This window comes from Macaca thibetana, chromosome 14 (assembly GCF_024542745.1).
Source record: "Macaca thibetana thibetana isolate TM-01 chromosome 14, ASM2454274v1, whole genome shotgun sequence".
Lineage (NCBI taxonomy): Eukaryota > Metazoa > Chordata > Mammalia > Primates > Cercopithecidae > Macaca > Macaca thibetana.
This window is the reverse complement of record NC_065591.1, coordinates 2,835,511-2,852,725: the sequence shown is the minus strand read 5'-3', so window position 1 is coordinate 2,852,725 and position 17,215 is coordinate 2,835,511. Positions and strand designations below refer to the sequence as shown.

The 17,215-nt window shown below is 41.6% G+C and overlaps 1 protein-coding gene across 6 annotated transcripts in view; it reads left to right on the top strand.

The window, feature by feature from the left end:
- Positions 1 to 17,215, top strand: part of NAP1L4 (nucleosome assembly protein 1 like 4) — a 47,174-nt gene that overhangs the window by 7,381 nt on the left and 22,578 nt on the right. For all 6 annotated transcript variants that reach the window (XM_050758321.1, XM_050758316.1, XM_050758322.1 and 3 more), the window contains 6 exons: positions 4,089 to 4,119; positions 4,991 to 5,049; positions 7,195 to 7,294; positions 11,282 to 11,423; positions 11,995 to 12,081; positions 13,569 to 13,700. In XM_050758321.1, coding sequence (XP_050614278.1) covers positions 4,106 to 4,119; positions 4,991 to 5,049; positions 7,195 to 7,294; positions 11,282 to 11,423; positions 11,995 to 12,081; positions 13,569 to 13,700 — 534 coding nt within the window. In that variant the 5' untranslated portion in view covers positions 4,089 to 4,105. The remainder of the gene's footprint in view (positions 1 to 4,088; positions 4,120 to 4,990; positions 5,050 to 7,194; positions 7,295 to 11,281; positions 11,424 to 11,994; positions 12,082 to 13,568; positions 13,701 to 17,215) is intronic.

The window sequence follows — 17,215 nt, the reverse complement described above, 5'->3', positions numbered from 1 at the left end:
GAAAGCTTAAAACATTCTTCTGCCTGGTATCCCTGTTATAATTTAATTTGATTGTCTTTTATTTGTTTTTAATTATTAACACAAAAATTATATTTATGATGTATAATGTGATGTTTTGAAGTATACATTGTGGAATGGCTAAGTCAAATTAATTCACATTAAGTGATATACTGATTCTGACAAGAACACTTAAAATCTGCTCTCAGCAATTTTTCAATTATGTGATACATTGTTAACTATAGTCACCAGATTGTATAGATCCCTGGATTGCCTTTTAAAAGTGAGAGAACGTTCTGGATGAGTCTTTGGGCTCTGGTTTTATAAAACTAATATTAAACTGAACATATCAACATTTAAAACAAACATTTATTTTCCTCACACCTGTATATTTGATAGTTCCTTATAACTTTCTGTTTTAAGGGTGATAGGGATTGTTAAACAAAAATAAATAATTTGTGTTGCTGAAACTTGACTGAATTCTAGCTTGTTTATAATACCACCACTCTATGTTGTCTTTCCTTATACAGGTTGAGCACTCCTGATCCCAAAATCAAAAGTCCAAATGCTCCAAATTCTGAAACTTTGTTAGTGTTGACATTGATGTTACAAGTGGAAAATTACACACCTGACTTCATGTGATGGGTCACTATTAAAACTTTGTTTCATGCACAAAATTATTTAAAATAATGGTGTATAAAATTACCTTCAGTCTGTGTGAATAAGATGTGTAGGAAACATGAATGAATTTCATGTTTAGATTTGGGTCCCATCCCCAAGATACCTGATCATGTTTGTACAAATATTCCAAAATCTGAAACACTTCTGGTCCCAAGCATTTCAGATAAGAGATACTCAACCTGTATAAAGGGTGCAGTGTTTAAAGTAACTCAGTATGTTGGTTTCATATCAAGGAATAGATACAGTCTATATGCATGACGGTTACAAAAGTGAAAAGAGACCTGGCCTGCTGTTATGTACTAGGCAATTTATCTTCATTAACAGCTTTTCAAGTAGCCACTGAAGGTTTTGGATGATGATACTGAGATACAGAGGAAGGTTCTGCAGAAGAGCGTGAGTGGAAATGAGTATGGGGAAGTAGACAGGGTCTGAATTGATAGGAATGTGTATTCTGCAAAAGGTGATGGGGGAACCACTGAAGTGTGTTTTTTGTTAGTGTTTTGTTTTGTTTTTGTTTTTGTTTTTTGTCTTCGAGACGGAGTTTTCGTTCTTGTTGCCCAGGCTGGAGTGCAATGGCGCAATCTCGGCTTACTGTAAACTCCGCCTCCCGGGTTCAAGAGATTCTCCTGCCTCAGCCTCCTGAGTAGCTGAAATTACAGGGGTGCGCCACCATGCCCGGCTAATTTTGTATTTTTAGTAGAGATGGGTTTCTCCATGTTGGTCAGGCTGGTCTGGAACTCCCAACCTCAGGTGATTCACCTGCCTTGGCTGGGATTACAGGTGGGAGCCACTGTGCCTGGCCGCCATTAAAGGGTTTTTGAATGTTCACTGACTAGAGCTGGGTTTGGGTTGCTGCTGTAGTCGTGGTGGTGAGCATAGCCAGCCATTGTAGGATTTGTTGCGCCTTTTTTTTTTTTGAGACAGGGTCTTTCTCTGTTGTCCAGGCTGGAGTTCAGTGGTGCAATCATAGCTCACTGCAGCTGCCAGGCCTCCAGCTCCTGGGCTGAAGTGATGCTCCTGTCTCAGCCTCTCAAGTAGCTGGGACCAGAGGCATCATCTTCCGTGTCCGGCCTCTTTTTTTTTTCCCCCTGTTTCTGTTTTGAGACAGTCTCACTCTGTCTCCCAGGCAGGAGTGCAGTGATGTTATTTCAGCTCACTGCAACCTCTGCCTCCTGTGCTCAAGCGATTCTCCTGCCTCAGCCCCCTGAGTAGCTGGGACTACAGGTTCACACCACCATGCCTGGCTAATTTTGTTTTGTTTTGTTTTCCTTTCTTTTTTTCTTTTTTCTTTTTTTGTAGAAACAGGGTTTCCCCATGTTGCCCAGGCTGGTCTGAAACTCCGGAGCTTCAGGCAATCTGCCCACCTTGGCCTCCCAAAGTGCTGGGGTTATAGGCATGAACCACTGTGCCTGCTGCACTTTTTTTTTTTCTTGGTTTTCATCTTCTTCATTAAAATGTAATTTAGTTTTTTGAAAAAGTGTGTAATACTTGTTGTATTTTGAATCTTAAAAATAGCACATTTTATTTCTAAACAAAAATTTTAAAAAGTAGTTGAGTTAATACAGAACAGTCATAGATCATAATTAGAGCTGTTTTTGTTAAATATAGAGGGTTTTTTTGTTGTTGTTGGTTTGTTTTACCCTAAACAACCATGGTTCTGTGGTTTGGGCTTCACTCAGGTACTGAAGAATGAATATTGACCAGTTTTCTGCTGGAACAATCCCTTAGCAAGGCCCTCAGGTGTATTTCCCACATCTGAGTTTAAGGAACTTTATAACCACAACTGGGTTATTTTACATTTAAGGACCTTTTTAAGCTATGCATTTAGCTGTTACTTTAAAAGCATTTAGATTAGATTTTGAAATTGTATAGGCCAGGCATGTTGACTCACACTTGTAATCCCAACACTTTGGTAGGCTGAGGTGGGAAGATCTGTTGAGGCCAGGAGTTTGAGACCAGCCTGGGCAACTTAGCCAGACCCTAGCTCTACAAAAAATAAAATTAGCTGGGCATGGTGGCATGTGCCTATTGTCCCTGCTACTCAGGAGACTGAGATGGGAGGATTGCTTGAGCCCAGGACGTTGAGGCTGCAGTGAGCCAGGATTGCATAACTACACTGCAGCCTTGGTGACAGATTGAGATCCTGTCTCAAAAAAAATGATAAATTTTTTTTAGTTTTATTTATATCAAGTTCTGTTTAAGAAGTAAATGCCCTAGAACACACCCTTAATATTCAGCTACAATGTCATCTAATTCTACCAATATAGAAATAATCATCTTTTAAAGTGGGATAATACTGAGTATATTACACAAGGTTTTTACACAAGCAGTACATCCTCAGTGTAGAAGTAATGGAAGATACGGAATAAATGCAATTAGAAAATAATCCCATAAGCTTGAAAGTGTAAACACTAGTAAATGCTTTGAATTACTCTAAAATAATTGGGCTATCATTAATATATGTTTGTGTTGCCAAATGTATTATAAAAAATAAGGCAAATTAGAATTGACATTATTCTGAAGTCTGATTATTTTAGTGCCAATAAGAGAGTTTTTTTTTTTTTTTTTTTTTAGATGGAGTTTCACTCTTGTCGCCCAGGCTGGAGTGCAATGGTGCGATCTCGGCTCACTGCAACCTCCGCCTCCTGGGTTCAGGTGATTCTCCTGCCTCAGCCTCCCAAGTAGCTGGGATTACAGGCATGCGCCGCCATGCTCGGCTAATTTTGTAGTTTTAGTAGAGACGGGGTTTCACTATGTTGGTCAGGCGGGTCTTGAACTCCTGACCTCAAATGATCCACCCACCACGGCCTCCCAAAGTACTGGGATTACAGGCCAAGAAATTTTTTTTTGTTATTTTTTTTTTTTTTTTTTTTTTGAGGTGGAGTCTCGCTCTGTCGCCCAGGCTGGAGTGCAGTGGCCGGATCTCAGCTCACTGCAAGCTCCGCCTCCCGGGTTCACGCCATTCTCCTGCCTCAGCCTCCCGAGTAGCTGGGACTACAGGCGCCCGTCACTATGCCCGGCTAATTTTTTGTATTTTTTAGTAGAGACGGGGTTTCACCGTGTTAGCCAGGATGGTTTCGATCTCCTGACCTCGTGATCTGCCTGTCTCGGCCTCCCAAAGTGCTAGGATTACAGGCTTGAGCCACCGCGCCCGGCCAAGAAATGTTTTTATGAGTAAAGTATGTGTGTGATGAAATGCACAGATCTGAAGTGTACAGTTTAATGAGCTTTAACAAATTATACACCGAGGTAACCTCAGTCAAGATCTAGAACATTTTCATCACTCTAGAAAGTTCCCTCCTGTCCCTTCTAGTGGACTCAATCCCATAGACAACCATTGTTTAAAAAGTATATTGAACAAGTATTTTTGTTATATGAATATAATTATTACAACTCTTTTTAATTTATAGGGGATAAAAACATTCAGATGGCAGATCACAGGTAAGCCAAAGTGGACTTTGTTTATTGGAGTTTAAAATTCAGTTGGTGAGCAACAGCCAAGCCATATTTCAATAAATATTAGAATCAAAGTTAAATGCATTTCAGAGTCTAGCTGATGGCTCTTTTCTTGTGTATGTATTTGAGCACATAAAGAAATTACTTCAGACATGAACAGTGCCTCAGATGTTGATACTTACAGATCTTTTATGGAAAGCAATCATTTTGCTCTCCATGCTTTAACAAAACCCCTGGGGTGAAGTCAGGTAATTTTGACACTATCCTAACGGTCTGTAGTTGTCAGTGATCAAGTGGGAGATTTTGTTTTGTGGATTGAGGGTTACTTTTAGTTGTGTATATTGTTTGATGTTTATTTTTTATGAGGGAGGTATGTCCAGGCATCTTTGAAAACTGTTTCATGGCTTATTTTACATTTGTTGTAGCTAATTTTACAAAGCCACTTTGGACACTGTCTTAACTTCGTAAGACTGCCTTACTCTGTCTGATCACATGAGCTGCTGACCAAACAGTAACATGTTTGTTGGTTGATGGGTTTGGTTTGAGGGTTGGGAGCAGATTTTTTGAGGAAAGAAGCTGTAGAAATGAAAGCTGTCTAAGAAGCTTTGGCTAAGGTTGGAAATAAGAACTTTGTAGGGCTTTATGTTTGGGAGACGAGGGGGGTGTTAAGTAGTAGAATATTTTTATAGCAGGGAGGACAGCCTCTGAGATGACACATGCACATTAGTAGTTGTCTTCTCAAATCTGACGTCACTGTAGAGATGCCTCTTAATATATTGAATAAGAAACGTCCATTTGTGCTACTTCTTTGGAGCTTTCTTGACAATGATACTTTTTAAACGTACCGTTGTTTTAGTTTTTCAGATGGGGTTCCTTCAGATTCCGTGGAAGCTGCTAAAAATGCAAGTAATACAGGTCAGTTCACTGCACATGGAGAGTTTGCATCCAGTATGGGGAATCTTCCTCTCTCTTGGAAACATTAATACAAGTAAAGGATTCCTTCTTGTACTTCAGTGGTTTTAGGAAAGCTAGAGTAATTAAAATGAAAAATCAGTATCTTATTAATAAAAGATTTATTTATTATAGGAATTCAGACTCTACAGTAGTAAAGAGAATAATAGTACAGTCTACCTTCTTGTACCTACCATCACTGAGCTTTAGTATTGATTAACAAATGACCAGTCTTTTTTCTTATTTTTGAGATGGAGCCTTGCTGTGTTACCCAGGCTGCTCTTGAACTCCTGGGCTTAAGCAATTTTCCTGCCTCAGCCTCCCAAGTAGTTGGGGCTGCAGGCACAGACCACTGCACCTGTCTTTTTTTTTTTTTTTTTAATCTATACCCTTAACTTTCCTTCCTTTGGAAAGCAAATCCTAGGAATGTTATTTTGTTCATAAATTCGCAGATGTGATATCTTTCCCCCATTAAAAAAAAACCCTATATATCTGTACTCCCCACTCCCTCCAAACTGTTTGAAAGCAAGTGGTGGATATTTGTTTTCCTAAAACAATTCTACAATGCCATTACCAAGAAACTTAGCATTGGAGCAATACCATTCTCTAATAGACAGTCATGCCCCTGTTTTCCCTGGTTTTCTCAGCAATTTTTACCCCACCCCCAAATCTGGCACCTACTCAAAGATCATGCGTTTTGTTTTGTTCTAGAGTCATCTCCCTACCTTTTGTATCTTTTATTAATACATCAACACAGCAGCGCTCTGGGCCACTGTGGTCTTATAGAGTGCTCACAGTCTGGATTTGCCCAGTCGTTTCTTCCTGATGAGATTCAGGGTAAACATTTGGCAAGAAGGGCACACAGGTGACATGATGCAGTGGTCATTGCTTCCGGAGGCACAGTATGTTGGCTCGGCACCTGTCCGGGGACATTGTGATTGATTAAGACAATGCCTGCCAGACTTCTCTGTTACCAAGGTCCTTTCACCTTGGAAGCAATCTGTCAGGCACGTGTAGATATCCTCTTCTTTTTCAGCAAACTTTCACACAGTGGTTTTAGCACCCATTGATGTGTGTTTGTATATGCATGTAGTATTTACATACTATACATGTGTATACAATTTTATATATACAAATTATGTACCTTAAATATACTTCACGTGCTTCATGTTAGTGGTTGTGTTTGCAGTTCTGTTATAAATGTTTAAAATTGAGTGCCTACTTGGTGTGTTTGACTTACCCACATCATGGGAGAATACTCGGGATGGGAGAATACTTGGGTATGTACTGGCTTTAAGCAAGGGAAGGGCGCTAGGTTTGGGTTTCTATATTGTATCATTAAGAGGGAAATTGTTAGGAGTCTGTGTCATGAGCCAGATGTCTGCCACTCCTTAGTCACACAGCTGGGTAGAAGGACAGTCACTACCCTCTCAGGATCTCATTCATTGGTTTATTGGGAAATGGGCTTCTAAATACAAACATCTCGAGATTGTGAGCTCACTACACATGTAGGTTAGCAGTAAGTGGGGTGGAATGGTCAGAAGTACTTCCTGGAACGAGATGGGCTTAGGCAGAAGAACATTCAAGGCAGAGGCGAGAAGCACATGCAAAGAAAACTTAGGAAACAGTGCCGTCAGGGAGCTAGTGAGCCTTGGGCTCTCCTGGACTGTGAAGGCTGTGGCAACACAGTGAGCGAGGGAACTGGTGGATGCTCTTTCACTTTGAAAAACTGATCTCATCTCTGTTCTTGGCTTCTGGACACCACACTGGGACTTGGGGGTAGACCATGTGAACTTCCATTAATGATGTCCTCAGTTGTTTAAGCCTGGGGGTTAAACAGCCGCAGTCCTGGTGAGAACCAGGACTCTCTAGGTATTTATTCAGTAAATTTGTAACTACCCATCAGGTGATTAACCTAGAGTGTTAAATGCTCTTAAAATAAATTTTAATTATTTTCAAAACGTGTTTTAGAAGTCACTGGTATGTGTATTTAGAAATTAGTAGATGTAAATCTAGGCAAAGCTAAGTAGATATGTTACTCATTTTTGACTCTTGGCTATTGTGTGTGGTGGGCATATTTTAAATATGTTTGGTCTTAACTCTTCATAGAAAAGCTCACAGATCAGGTGATGCAGAATCCTCGAGTTTTGGCAGCTTTACAGGAGCGACTTGACAGTGTCCCTCACACCCCTTCCAGCTACATCGAAACGTAAGTGTGCTGTGAATCGGGTCTCATGCAATTTGGAGAAACAAAAGGAAAACAAAGGAAGAAACTGTTTTTCAGTTCCTCAAAACAGGAATAAATGTTTTTTTTTTCATTCCAAGACATCGTCTGTGAGAGACAGGCACTGGGATATGAGAAGAATGACCCTACCCGGTGCTTAGTCTCAGAGTTTGCCTGGTGGACGGAAGAGAGTGACCTGTCAGTTTCTGATAGGAAGTGCACAGTGCCATCCTGTGGAGGGCTAGAGGACTTCACGGATCAGCCGAGTTGGGGAGGACAACTGGTGGCTCCTACATTAAACTAAGAGAACCGCTCCTTCCTGACTTACCCACATGAGCCTGTGACACCAACACCTTAAAAAAAAAAAAAAAAAAAAAAAAAAAAAAAAAAAAAAAAAAAGCTGGGCATAGTACCAAATACCTGTGAGTTTTCACTACCCTCCAGCCTGGGTGACAGTGAGACTGTCTTTTTAAAAAAAAAAAAAAAAGAAAAAAAGTTAGAATCTTGCTATATTGCCTAGGCTGGTTTTGGTTTTGAACTCCTGGGCTTAATTGGTTCTCCTGCCTCAGCCTCCCAAAATGCTGGGATAACGAGTGAGCCATTGCACCTGGTTGACACCTTTCCTTTTTTTTTTTTTTTTTTTTTTTTGAGACGGAGTCTGCTCTGTCGCCCAGCCTGGAGTGCAGCGGCCGGATCTCAGCTCACTGCAAGCTCCGCCTCCCGGGTTTACGCCATTCTCCTGCCTCAGCCTCCCGAGTAGCTGGGACTACAGGCGCCCGCCACCTCGCCCGGCTAGTTTTTTGTATTTTTTAGTAGAGACGGGGTTTCACCGGGTTAGCCAGGATGGTCTTGATCTCCTTACCTCGTGATCTGCCCGTCTCGGCCTCCCAAAGTGCTGGGATTACAGGCTTGAGCCACCGCACCTGGCCTGACACCTTTCCTTTCTTATGAGAGTCTTATGTCCTAAATGTATTGCACTATGAAAATGATAAGGATGGTGATCCTAAAATCCTAGGATGGCTCTTGTCAGGACCTCCCTGTCTTACTTCTGGAAGGAATTTTTGGTTTTTGAGTTGGAGTCTCACTTTGTTGCCCAGGCTGAAGTGCAGTGGCATGTAATAGCTCATTTTAACCTTGAACTTCTGAGTTCAAGTAATCCTTCTACCTCAGCCTTCAGAGTAGCTGGAACTATAAGCATGTATCACCATACCATGCCTGGCAATTTTTTTTTTTTTTTGAAAGGGATGAGCTGTTACTGGGCTTCCATCTGTAATCGAGTCAAGGCTTGGTCTCCCAGGAGGCCCCACCTTCCAACTGGTTTCCCCGCTATTATGACAAGAAGGGGACCTTTATTTTTTATTTTTATTTTTTGAGACAGAGTCTCGCTCTGTCACCCAGGCTGGAGTGCGGTAACTTGGGATCTCAACAACTTCCGCCTTCCAGTTTCAAGTGATTCTCCTGCCTCAGTCTCCCGAGTAGCTGGAATTACAGGTGCACGCCACCACGCCCAGCTAATTTTTTGTATTTTTATTGTTCTGGGGTAGATATGCTGAACGTGCAGGTTTGTTACATAGGTATACGTGTGCCATGGAGATTTGCTGCACGTGTTTTTTTGTATTTTTAGTAGAGACAGGGTTTCGCCATGTTGGCCGGACTGATCTCTAACTCCTGACCTCAGGTGATCTGCCCACCTTGGCCCCCCAAAGTGCTGGGATTACAGGCATGAGCCACAGCGCCCAGCCTAGAAGGGGACATTTAGAGTTTGCTTTGCCCATTTAGAAGCTTCTTGGGGATTACTTAGTGGGCCAGGTTTTTTGATTTTTTTTTTTGCAGACTACATTGATGGGATGGAGTGATACTGTGTAGGAGTGGCAAGAATTGAGAATGAGTAATGGTTTCTAGTTTTCTCGCTTTAGAAACTGGGTTGGTGGGGTGGCATTCTGTGAGAGGAACTGCTTGAGTGGGAACAAGTTTATGTGAGACTAGAAGTGGTTCCATATTGGCCATATTGCAGGAAAAGTGCCCGCAGATGGCTGGGTGTAGTTGGTATGAATGATTGAAGGACTGCTAGGGGCACACTAGGGTCCAGTTTGTTTAACATCTTTTGTCATTTTACTTCAGTTGGAAAGCTTCAAAAATTAAACTAATTTAAAATTGTATAATTAGCCAGGCGTGGTAGCTCACACCTGTAATCCTAGCACTTTGGGAGGCCAAGGCAGGCAGATCGTTTGAGCCCAGAAGTTCAAGACCAGCCTGGGCAACATGGTCAAACCCCATCTCTACAGGATGCAAAAAAACTAGCTGGGCATGGCTATGTGCCCCTGTAGTCCAGCTACTCGGAATGCTGAGGTGGGAGGATCATTTGAGCCCAGAAAGTTGAGGTTGTAGTGAGCCGAGATGGCACCACTGCACTGCAGCCTGGGCAACAGAGTGAGATCCTATCACAGTAAATGAATGAATGAATGAATGAATGATCAGTGCTGAAAAGAGGTACAAGTGGCAGTGGGAGTCTATGATTTTGTTAAATTCTTTTTGCTTTTCCCTTGTTCTCATCTACTACTAGCAGTAGTTCTAGAATGTTAAGCATTATTTGAGAGTCTAAACTAAGGACCTTTAGCTTGAGGTAACTGTGATTATATTTCACCCAGGAGAGTGGTCCTTTGGGATGCAAGGCAGTTGTTCTAATACCTCCCAGACCAGTGATATGTGTGTGTGAATTGCCTGCTGCTCTGTGCTGTGTGGTGTTGGAGGATAAGTCAAGTGCTTAGACTTGAGAACTCTGATCGTGTGAATGGGTATCTAAGATTCAGGACCCAGGGCCCTGCCCCAGGTAGATTATTTGGGTCTATGATGAGGCCGGGAATCTGCTGTTCAGTCCACATGATTATGACCAGGGGCTTTGCTTTAAGCAAATAGTTTTGATAGGTTAAACAGGGATTTTTCTTCTGATTTATAGAAGTTATACATACAAACTAAAATATTTTTTAAAACATAGAACAGGATTGAGCAAACTCATAGTTGACCTGACTCTCAAGGACAAAGTTGTGTTGCCTGTGGTCTGTGTTTCTCAGATTTTTCCTCCAGTGTGTTAACAAGTATGGACTCCCACGTGGCACTAAATATTCCTGTACAATGTGATTATAAATAGGCCATATTTGAATACCGTTGAACTTCCATTGTCCAGTTTTTCACTTGTACAGATCTGTCGATGGACAATCCAGCATAAATACTTGATTAGGATAAATTTTTTTTTCCTTTTGGTAAGATAGGGTCTTGCTCTGTTTCCCAAGCTGGAGTGCAGTAGCACAATCATAGCTTCCTGCTGCCTTGACCTCCCAGACTCAAGTGATCCTCCCACTTCAGCTTCCTGAGTAGCTGGGACTACAGGGGCACACTTGGCTAATTTTTTAAATTTTTTGTAGTGAGGGGTCTTGCTATATTGCTCAGGCTGGTCTTGTAGTCCTGCCCTCAAGCCGTCCTCCCACCTTGGCCTCCCAGAGTGGTGGGATTACAGGCATGAGCCACTGCACCCAGCCTTAAGGATAAATTCTTAGAAGTGGAATTACTGGGTCCAAAGAACACTTTCAGTATTTCTGCCCTTAAGAAAGATGAGTCAGAGGGCTTCTTGACCCTTAGCCTCGTAAAACCTAGGTGTTTTGTTTTGGTTTTTAATTGCCAATTTGGTAAGGAAAAGATGAGCATTCTTAAATGTTTGCATTCTTTTGGATATTTTATGAGATTGAATCTTTCTTCATGTTTGACAATTTGTGTTTTTTCTTTTGTGAATTATCTTTTCTGCCTCCTGTATCTTTTTTTTCCTATTGGGGTATTTGTCCTTTTCCTAATTTTTAAGAGGTCTTGTTCATTATGTTAATTCCATGTTAACCTAAATTTATTTTAATAAAATTGAAAAGCATGGTGCCTTATTTTGCAGGCATGAGGATGTTGTATTTCTTACTCCTTTTTTTTTAGTTTACCTAAAGCAGTAAAAAGAAGAATTAATGCATTGAAACAACTTCAGGTGAGATGTGCTCACATAGAAGCCAAGTTCTATGAAGAGGTACATGACTTGGAAAGAAAGTATGCAGCACTATACCAGCCTCTTTTTGACAAGGTAGGGAACTCTCTTAACGAATTTAATATACAGATAGTCTTCAACTTACGACGGTGTTAGGTTGTGATAAACCCATTATAAGTTGACAACATCTAGGGTAAGAACGCATCTAAGCTACCAAACATAGCTTAGTCTAGACTACCTTAAATAAGCTCAGAACACTTACATGAGCCTGCAGTCAGGCAAAATCATCTTCCACAAAGCCTATTTTATAATAAAGTGCTGAGTATCTCATGTAATGTATTGAACACTACACAGAGAGTGGAACAGTGTGGGGCTGTATTGGTACTCAAAGTGTGATGGCTTCTGCACCATCATGAAGTTGAAAATCTTTAGTTGAGCCATTGGAAATCAGGGACCGCCTTTATTTTAGATCTTTAGGTGAAACATCCAGATTTACCCAGGAAATCATTTAATATTTTTCTTTGAACCCTAAAATTTAGAATCTTAAAATAAGTTATAAAAATACCCAGTTTTCAAAGTCTTTTTGTAGACATTATTTATAAATTTCACTCTTGAGTTTCCAAGTAAGCTAATAACACAATTCTAATAAGGTCTCATTTTTATGTAGAGAAGAGAATTTATCACCGGTGATGTTGAACCAACAGATGCGGAATCGGAATGGCACAGTGAAAATGAAGAGGAAGAGAAATTGGCTGTAAGTCTTTTGAAAAATGTGACTTATGTTCTGTTTTAATACTATTAAAAATAAGCATTTTTTAATGATTCTTAATGACTAGTAAACTTACGTGCTTCTAGCAGTAGGTGCTGCTGCATCATTAGGTTGGGTTTAGATTCCTTTCTGATACTGATCTAGCATCTGGCACAGTACTGTCAGTTCATAGGAGGAGTAAGATGTAGTGCCATGTCAGTTATCTGTGGACAGGAGCATATTGAAATAAAGGATCAGACAATAAAGATTAAAACATCAGAGAAAGCAAAGATCAAGAAGAGATACCCCTGTGTTCTCAGTCACTGGAATATTGGGGGAGTTGTGAGGGGAGTGCCTTCCTGCTCAGTGGCGTGGACTAGCGTGCTCCCTGACAGGTGCTCAGCCAGTGGATTGGTTGCGTATGGTGGTTGTGGTATGGCCGTCAGTTACCTGCTCACAGCCGTGAAAGCCTGATTTTATGTTTGGGAGACAAGTAACTTTTATCCTATAACTAACTTTTGGCATGGGTTTTTTTTTTTTTTTTTTTTTTTTTTTTAAGGTATATGATAATTTTGGTAGCCTTATGTGTTTTTTGATCTTTTTAAAATATGTAGAACCTGGCCGAATTGAAGCCATGGCTGTGGATTGATACAGTTGTGAATCAGCTTCTAACAGCTCAAGGAGATCTGCCTTCGCTAATTTAAAAGGCCTACGAGATCATTTCATCATAACAATCTCATTTGGCAAGGCATTCAGAATCTCCCATAGTTCCATTTAGTGTTATGTTTTACCTCCCTTGGTCTACCTTTTCCCTGGGGCCTGATGTTATAAGACTCCCCTTCACTTTACCATGTACCCTTTCTGATCACTTTCTGATGCTTGCGTTATGTCCCTGAACCAGCATTTATAGCCACCTGCTTAAAGCTGGATAAGTTGCTGAGCACTTCCTTGCTGCAGATACTGCTGCAGCAAATGTTTTTTTTTTTTTTTTACTTCAACTTACTGCCCCTACCCCACAAATTTTAACCAGAGGTCAGATTATTAGTCCAAGTGAACTTACCGATCCTTGGACTGGACTTTTTTTTCCCAGTGATAGATGTTCTGCATATTTGCATTCCATTTCCTTAAGGTTGATGTACAGTCTTTGCATCTGCATTTGTGATGATGATTGTCTCAGGATGGCACCTCACAGAGTTAGCACTGGATGACCTTTCCCAGAGTTGGTGGCACTTTGTCATCTCTTCAGTTTCTTCGCCTTTGATGTGAAATCATAAGGAATTCCATGTGGATATAACGCCTTGACTGCTTTTTTCCCTCGGAAGCATCTGAGAAGTGTCGCATGGCACAGTGAATGGGTTGGAGATGCAGACTCTGAAAGAAAGGTTTTTGATCGGAGATAATACAGGATTTGGAAATGGTACTCTACATTAAGCCACTGCGTTATTTTTAAATTTGTATTTTTTGCGATCTTTTTGCATCTTTATTTTTTTTAGGGAGACATGAAAAATAAAGTAGTCATAACAGAAAAAGAAGCAGCAACAGCTGAAGAGCCAAATCCCAAAGGAATTCCAGAGTTCTGGTTTACCATCTTTAGAAATGTAGATATGCTAAGTGAATTAGTCCAGGTAAGCACATTTCTATCTTTTAGAGAGATTATGTGGTAGTCTTCTAACATTACTTATCTATGGCATTTTTTTAAGCACTAAACTGGGCGTTGAAAGGTTGTTCATAGTGGGCGGAAGGGCACTTTCTGTGACCAGAACCTAAGGTGAGCAGTCCTGATCTCACAGTGAATGGTTTATTCACTGTGGGGCTTCCATGCTGTCTTTTGCAGTTCTTGGTGGAAAGCCAGGCAGCTCAGCCTGATCCAAAACTTTCAAATCAATTCCTTTTACCTCCTGTAAATGTCTGTTGTCTCGCCTGTGAATAGATTCAAGAGCGCATCTGTGTCTTACTGTGGTGTGAGTGCGCAGGAAAGGGTGAGGGCGGGAGACCAGAGTAGGAGAATGAATTTTGAAGGGATAAGTTCTGTGTGTGTATACACACACACATCCCAGTGAATTTTTGAACAAGTTGCTAATATTTTCTGATCATTTCTCTTGAAAAGTGTCTATTTTAAAAAAAGAAGGCCAGGCATGGTAGCTCATGTCTGTAGCCCCAGCACTTTGGGAGGCTGAGGTAGGCAGATTGTTTAAGACCAGCGTGGGCAGCATGGCAAAATCCCATCTCTACAAAAAATACAGAAGTTAGCCGGGCATTGTGTTGTGCACCTGTGGTCCCAGGTACTTGGGAGGCTGAGGCAGGAGGATCACCTGAGCCCAGGAGGTCGAGGCTGTGGTAAGCCATGATCATGGCGCTACACTTCATCCTGGTGGGTGACAGAGTGAGACCCTGTCTCAAAAAAAAAAAAAAACAAAACCAACCAACATTTCTGATTTTGTCTTGCCTTGACATTTTACTTTCTACAGTGAAATGGTGAACAAATTAAAAGGTGACAAATTTGGTTTTCCCTGAAATTAGTTATAATAGAAGTTTCTACAACACAGAAACAAATCTTGCCTTAAGTCTCACTGACTGACTTGCTGTCAGTTTTTATTGCTCCAGAGTCCCCAGAAACAGTACATCTACATTCACACTTGCTCAGGACAGCTCCAGGCTCTGCTTGTGTGGGCAGAGTGCTTCTCCCATCACAGAGCATAGCCACTGTCTGTTGTCCTTTACAAACTGCTGTATTGTAATTTGCACGGGATTTTACAGCTACGTTTTTTAATGGTTTTCACAAATGTATCACATTGCTGCCTCTGCTACCTCCCTTGTTTCATGCTTATCCTGTGTCCTAAGCCAAAACTTGAGAATTCAAGATGGAAAGAATGATGTATTTCTTATTCTCCTTCCAGAGCAGAAAGCATCTAAAATAGAACAGCCTTGGTTTTTCCTGATCTGAGCTTCCTTTTTATATGAAAAGGTGGAATTTACGAAGACTAGACCATACTTTTAAAAGAATGCCATGCACCAGAATTTCATTGGAAAAATTAAGTAATGTGTACCAGAGCCGTAGTCTCACCCTGACTGTGTATTACAATCACCTGAGCAGCTTTAAAAACTAAATAGCAAAAACTGAATGCCTCATCTGTCACCACGGCACTGAGAGTTTTGAGGTGGTTTTAGGAACTCTGATATGCATGCTGAGAGTTGAAAATCCCCATGGTAGGGAGCAGGTGGAAAGACTAGCTCTTAGGTTAGTTCTTCTCAGACTTCGGGGGGCATGGGGAGTGGCCATGGCAGTGCAGATTCTGGTTCTGTGGGGCTGCCTGTCTCATGGGCCCCAGGGTGATGCTCATGCTGCAGGGTTGGAGCATCTTCACGTGGGATTGGGGGTGCAGTGATAACAGGGTTTGGGAGCAAGAGTTAGGTGACTTGAGTGAGTTTTGGTGTCCCCTTCTGTGCATGTGGCCACCTGGTTATGGCATTGGGGTCACTGGCCATGGATAGCGCTGCCTTGGGTTTTGAGAGCACAGTGAGGCATTTGGCCACATTTTAATGGGGTGTCCCTTCTCATTCTCCCAGCACCTCTGTATTAGTGTCAGTGCTTCAGCATTTCAGCCAAGAGGTGTCTTGTTGCTTTTTGTTTTAAAAGCTTTAAAAAGATATGCAGGGGTTGATAGAGTACTCATTTAATATGCAGAGAATGAGGAAATGTTATTTGTACTGTTTGTAACCTCATAGCAGGTAACGGTAGCATGTTCTATTTTGATTTTTTAACACATTTTTTTTTTTTTTTTTTACGGAGTCTTGCTCTGTTGCCCAGGCTGGAGTGCAGTGGCATGTTCTCAGCTCGCTGCAAGCTCCGCCTTCCGGGTTCACGCCATTCTCCTGCCTCAGCCTCCCGAGTATCTGGGACTACAGGTACCCGCCACCATGCCCGGCTAATTTTTTGTATTTTTAGTAGAGACGAGGTTTCACCATGTTAGCCAAGATAGTCTCGATCTCCTGACCTCATGATCCCGTCCGCCTCAGCCTCCCAAAGTGCTGGGATTACAGGCGTGAGCCACCGCGCCCGGCCAACAATTATGTTTTAATGTCTGGTGTTGGAGTCTGCCATTTCTGAGAGAATCCTTTTCCTTTTTAAGGGACATGGTCTTGCTATGATACCCAGCCTAGAGGTCAGTGGCTTTTCATAGGCACAGTCAGTGCACTGCTGTCTCAGTCTCTTAGCCTCAAGTGGTCCTCCCAAGTAACTGGGACTGCAGGTGTGCGCCACTGTGCCCAGCTCATTTTGGTCAAATATTAAATTCCAAAGTTGGATTAACTCTGAATCCCTTTGTTCTAAATTTGGGGATAGTTGAAATATATTCCTTCAAGTAGAGTGGAAAATTTGAGATGGCGGCTTTATGATCTGAGTGTGATGCTTCCAGTGTTGTTTGTGTCTTTGCTTCCTGAGTCTTGAGTGTCTGCCAGTGTGGGGCATTGCCTTATATCTGCCCTGGACATTTAAATTTTGACCCACAGGGTACATGGCTTCTTGAGGAAATTAGAACATAATGGTTATTTTATGAAGTTTGGGAAAACATCAGTGAGCACTGCGTCTTTGAGTGGGATGAGTTTGAAGTTCCCAGTGCCATCTCTGGAAAGCATGCTGGTGAAGGTGTTCATCTTGGTGATCGAGAGCCAGTGCATGCCTCCATGGGTGGCACGCGCAGTGTTGGAGACTGAACATCGCATGCAGGTGTGGCCCATTTCACAACTGCCTTTGGGTTACTTTTTGTCTAAATACTTGCAGGTATCTTTTTGTCGCTGTTTTTGTTTTTTCTATAATGTCAAAAGAGTTGAAAATTAGGACTCACTTAATGGAAAGTCAGGCACAGAAAGGGAAATACCTCATGTTCACACTCATGTGGGAGCTACAAAAACAGCTTACCGAAGCAGAGTTGTTAAAGGCTTAGAGGGAGAGAGAGGGGAGAACAAACAGGGACAGGTCCGTTATTGGATACAGAGTCACTGCTAGATTGGAGGAGTAAGTTCCGGTGTTTTGTAGCACTGTAGGGTGAATGTGGCTAACGATAATTTAGTGTGTATTTTCAGATAGCTAGAGGACGGGTTTTGAATGTTCAAAAATAAATGAGGTGATGGTCCTGATTTA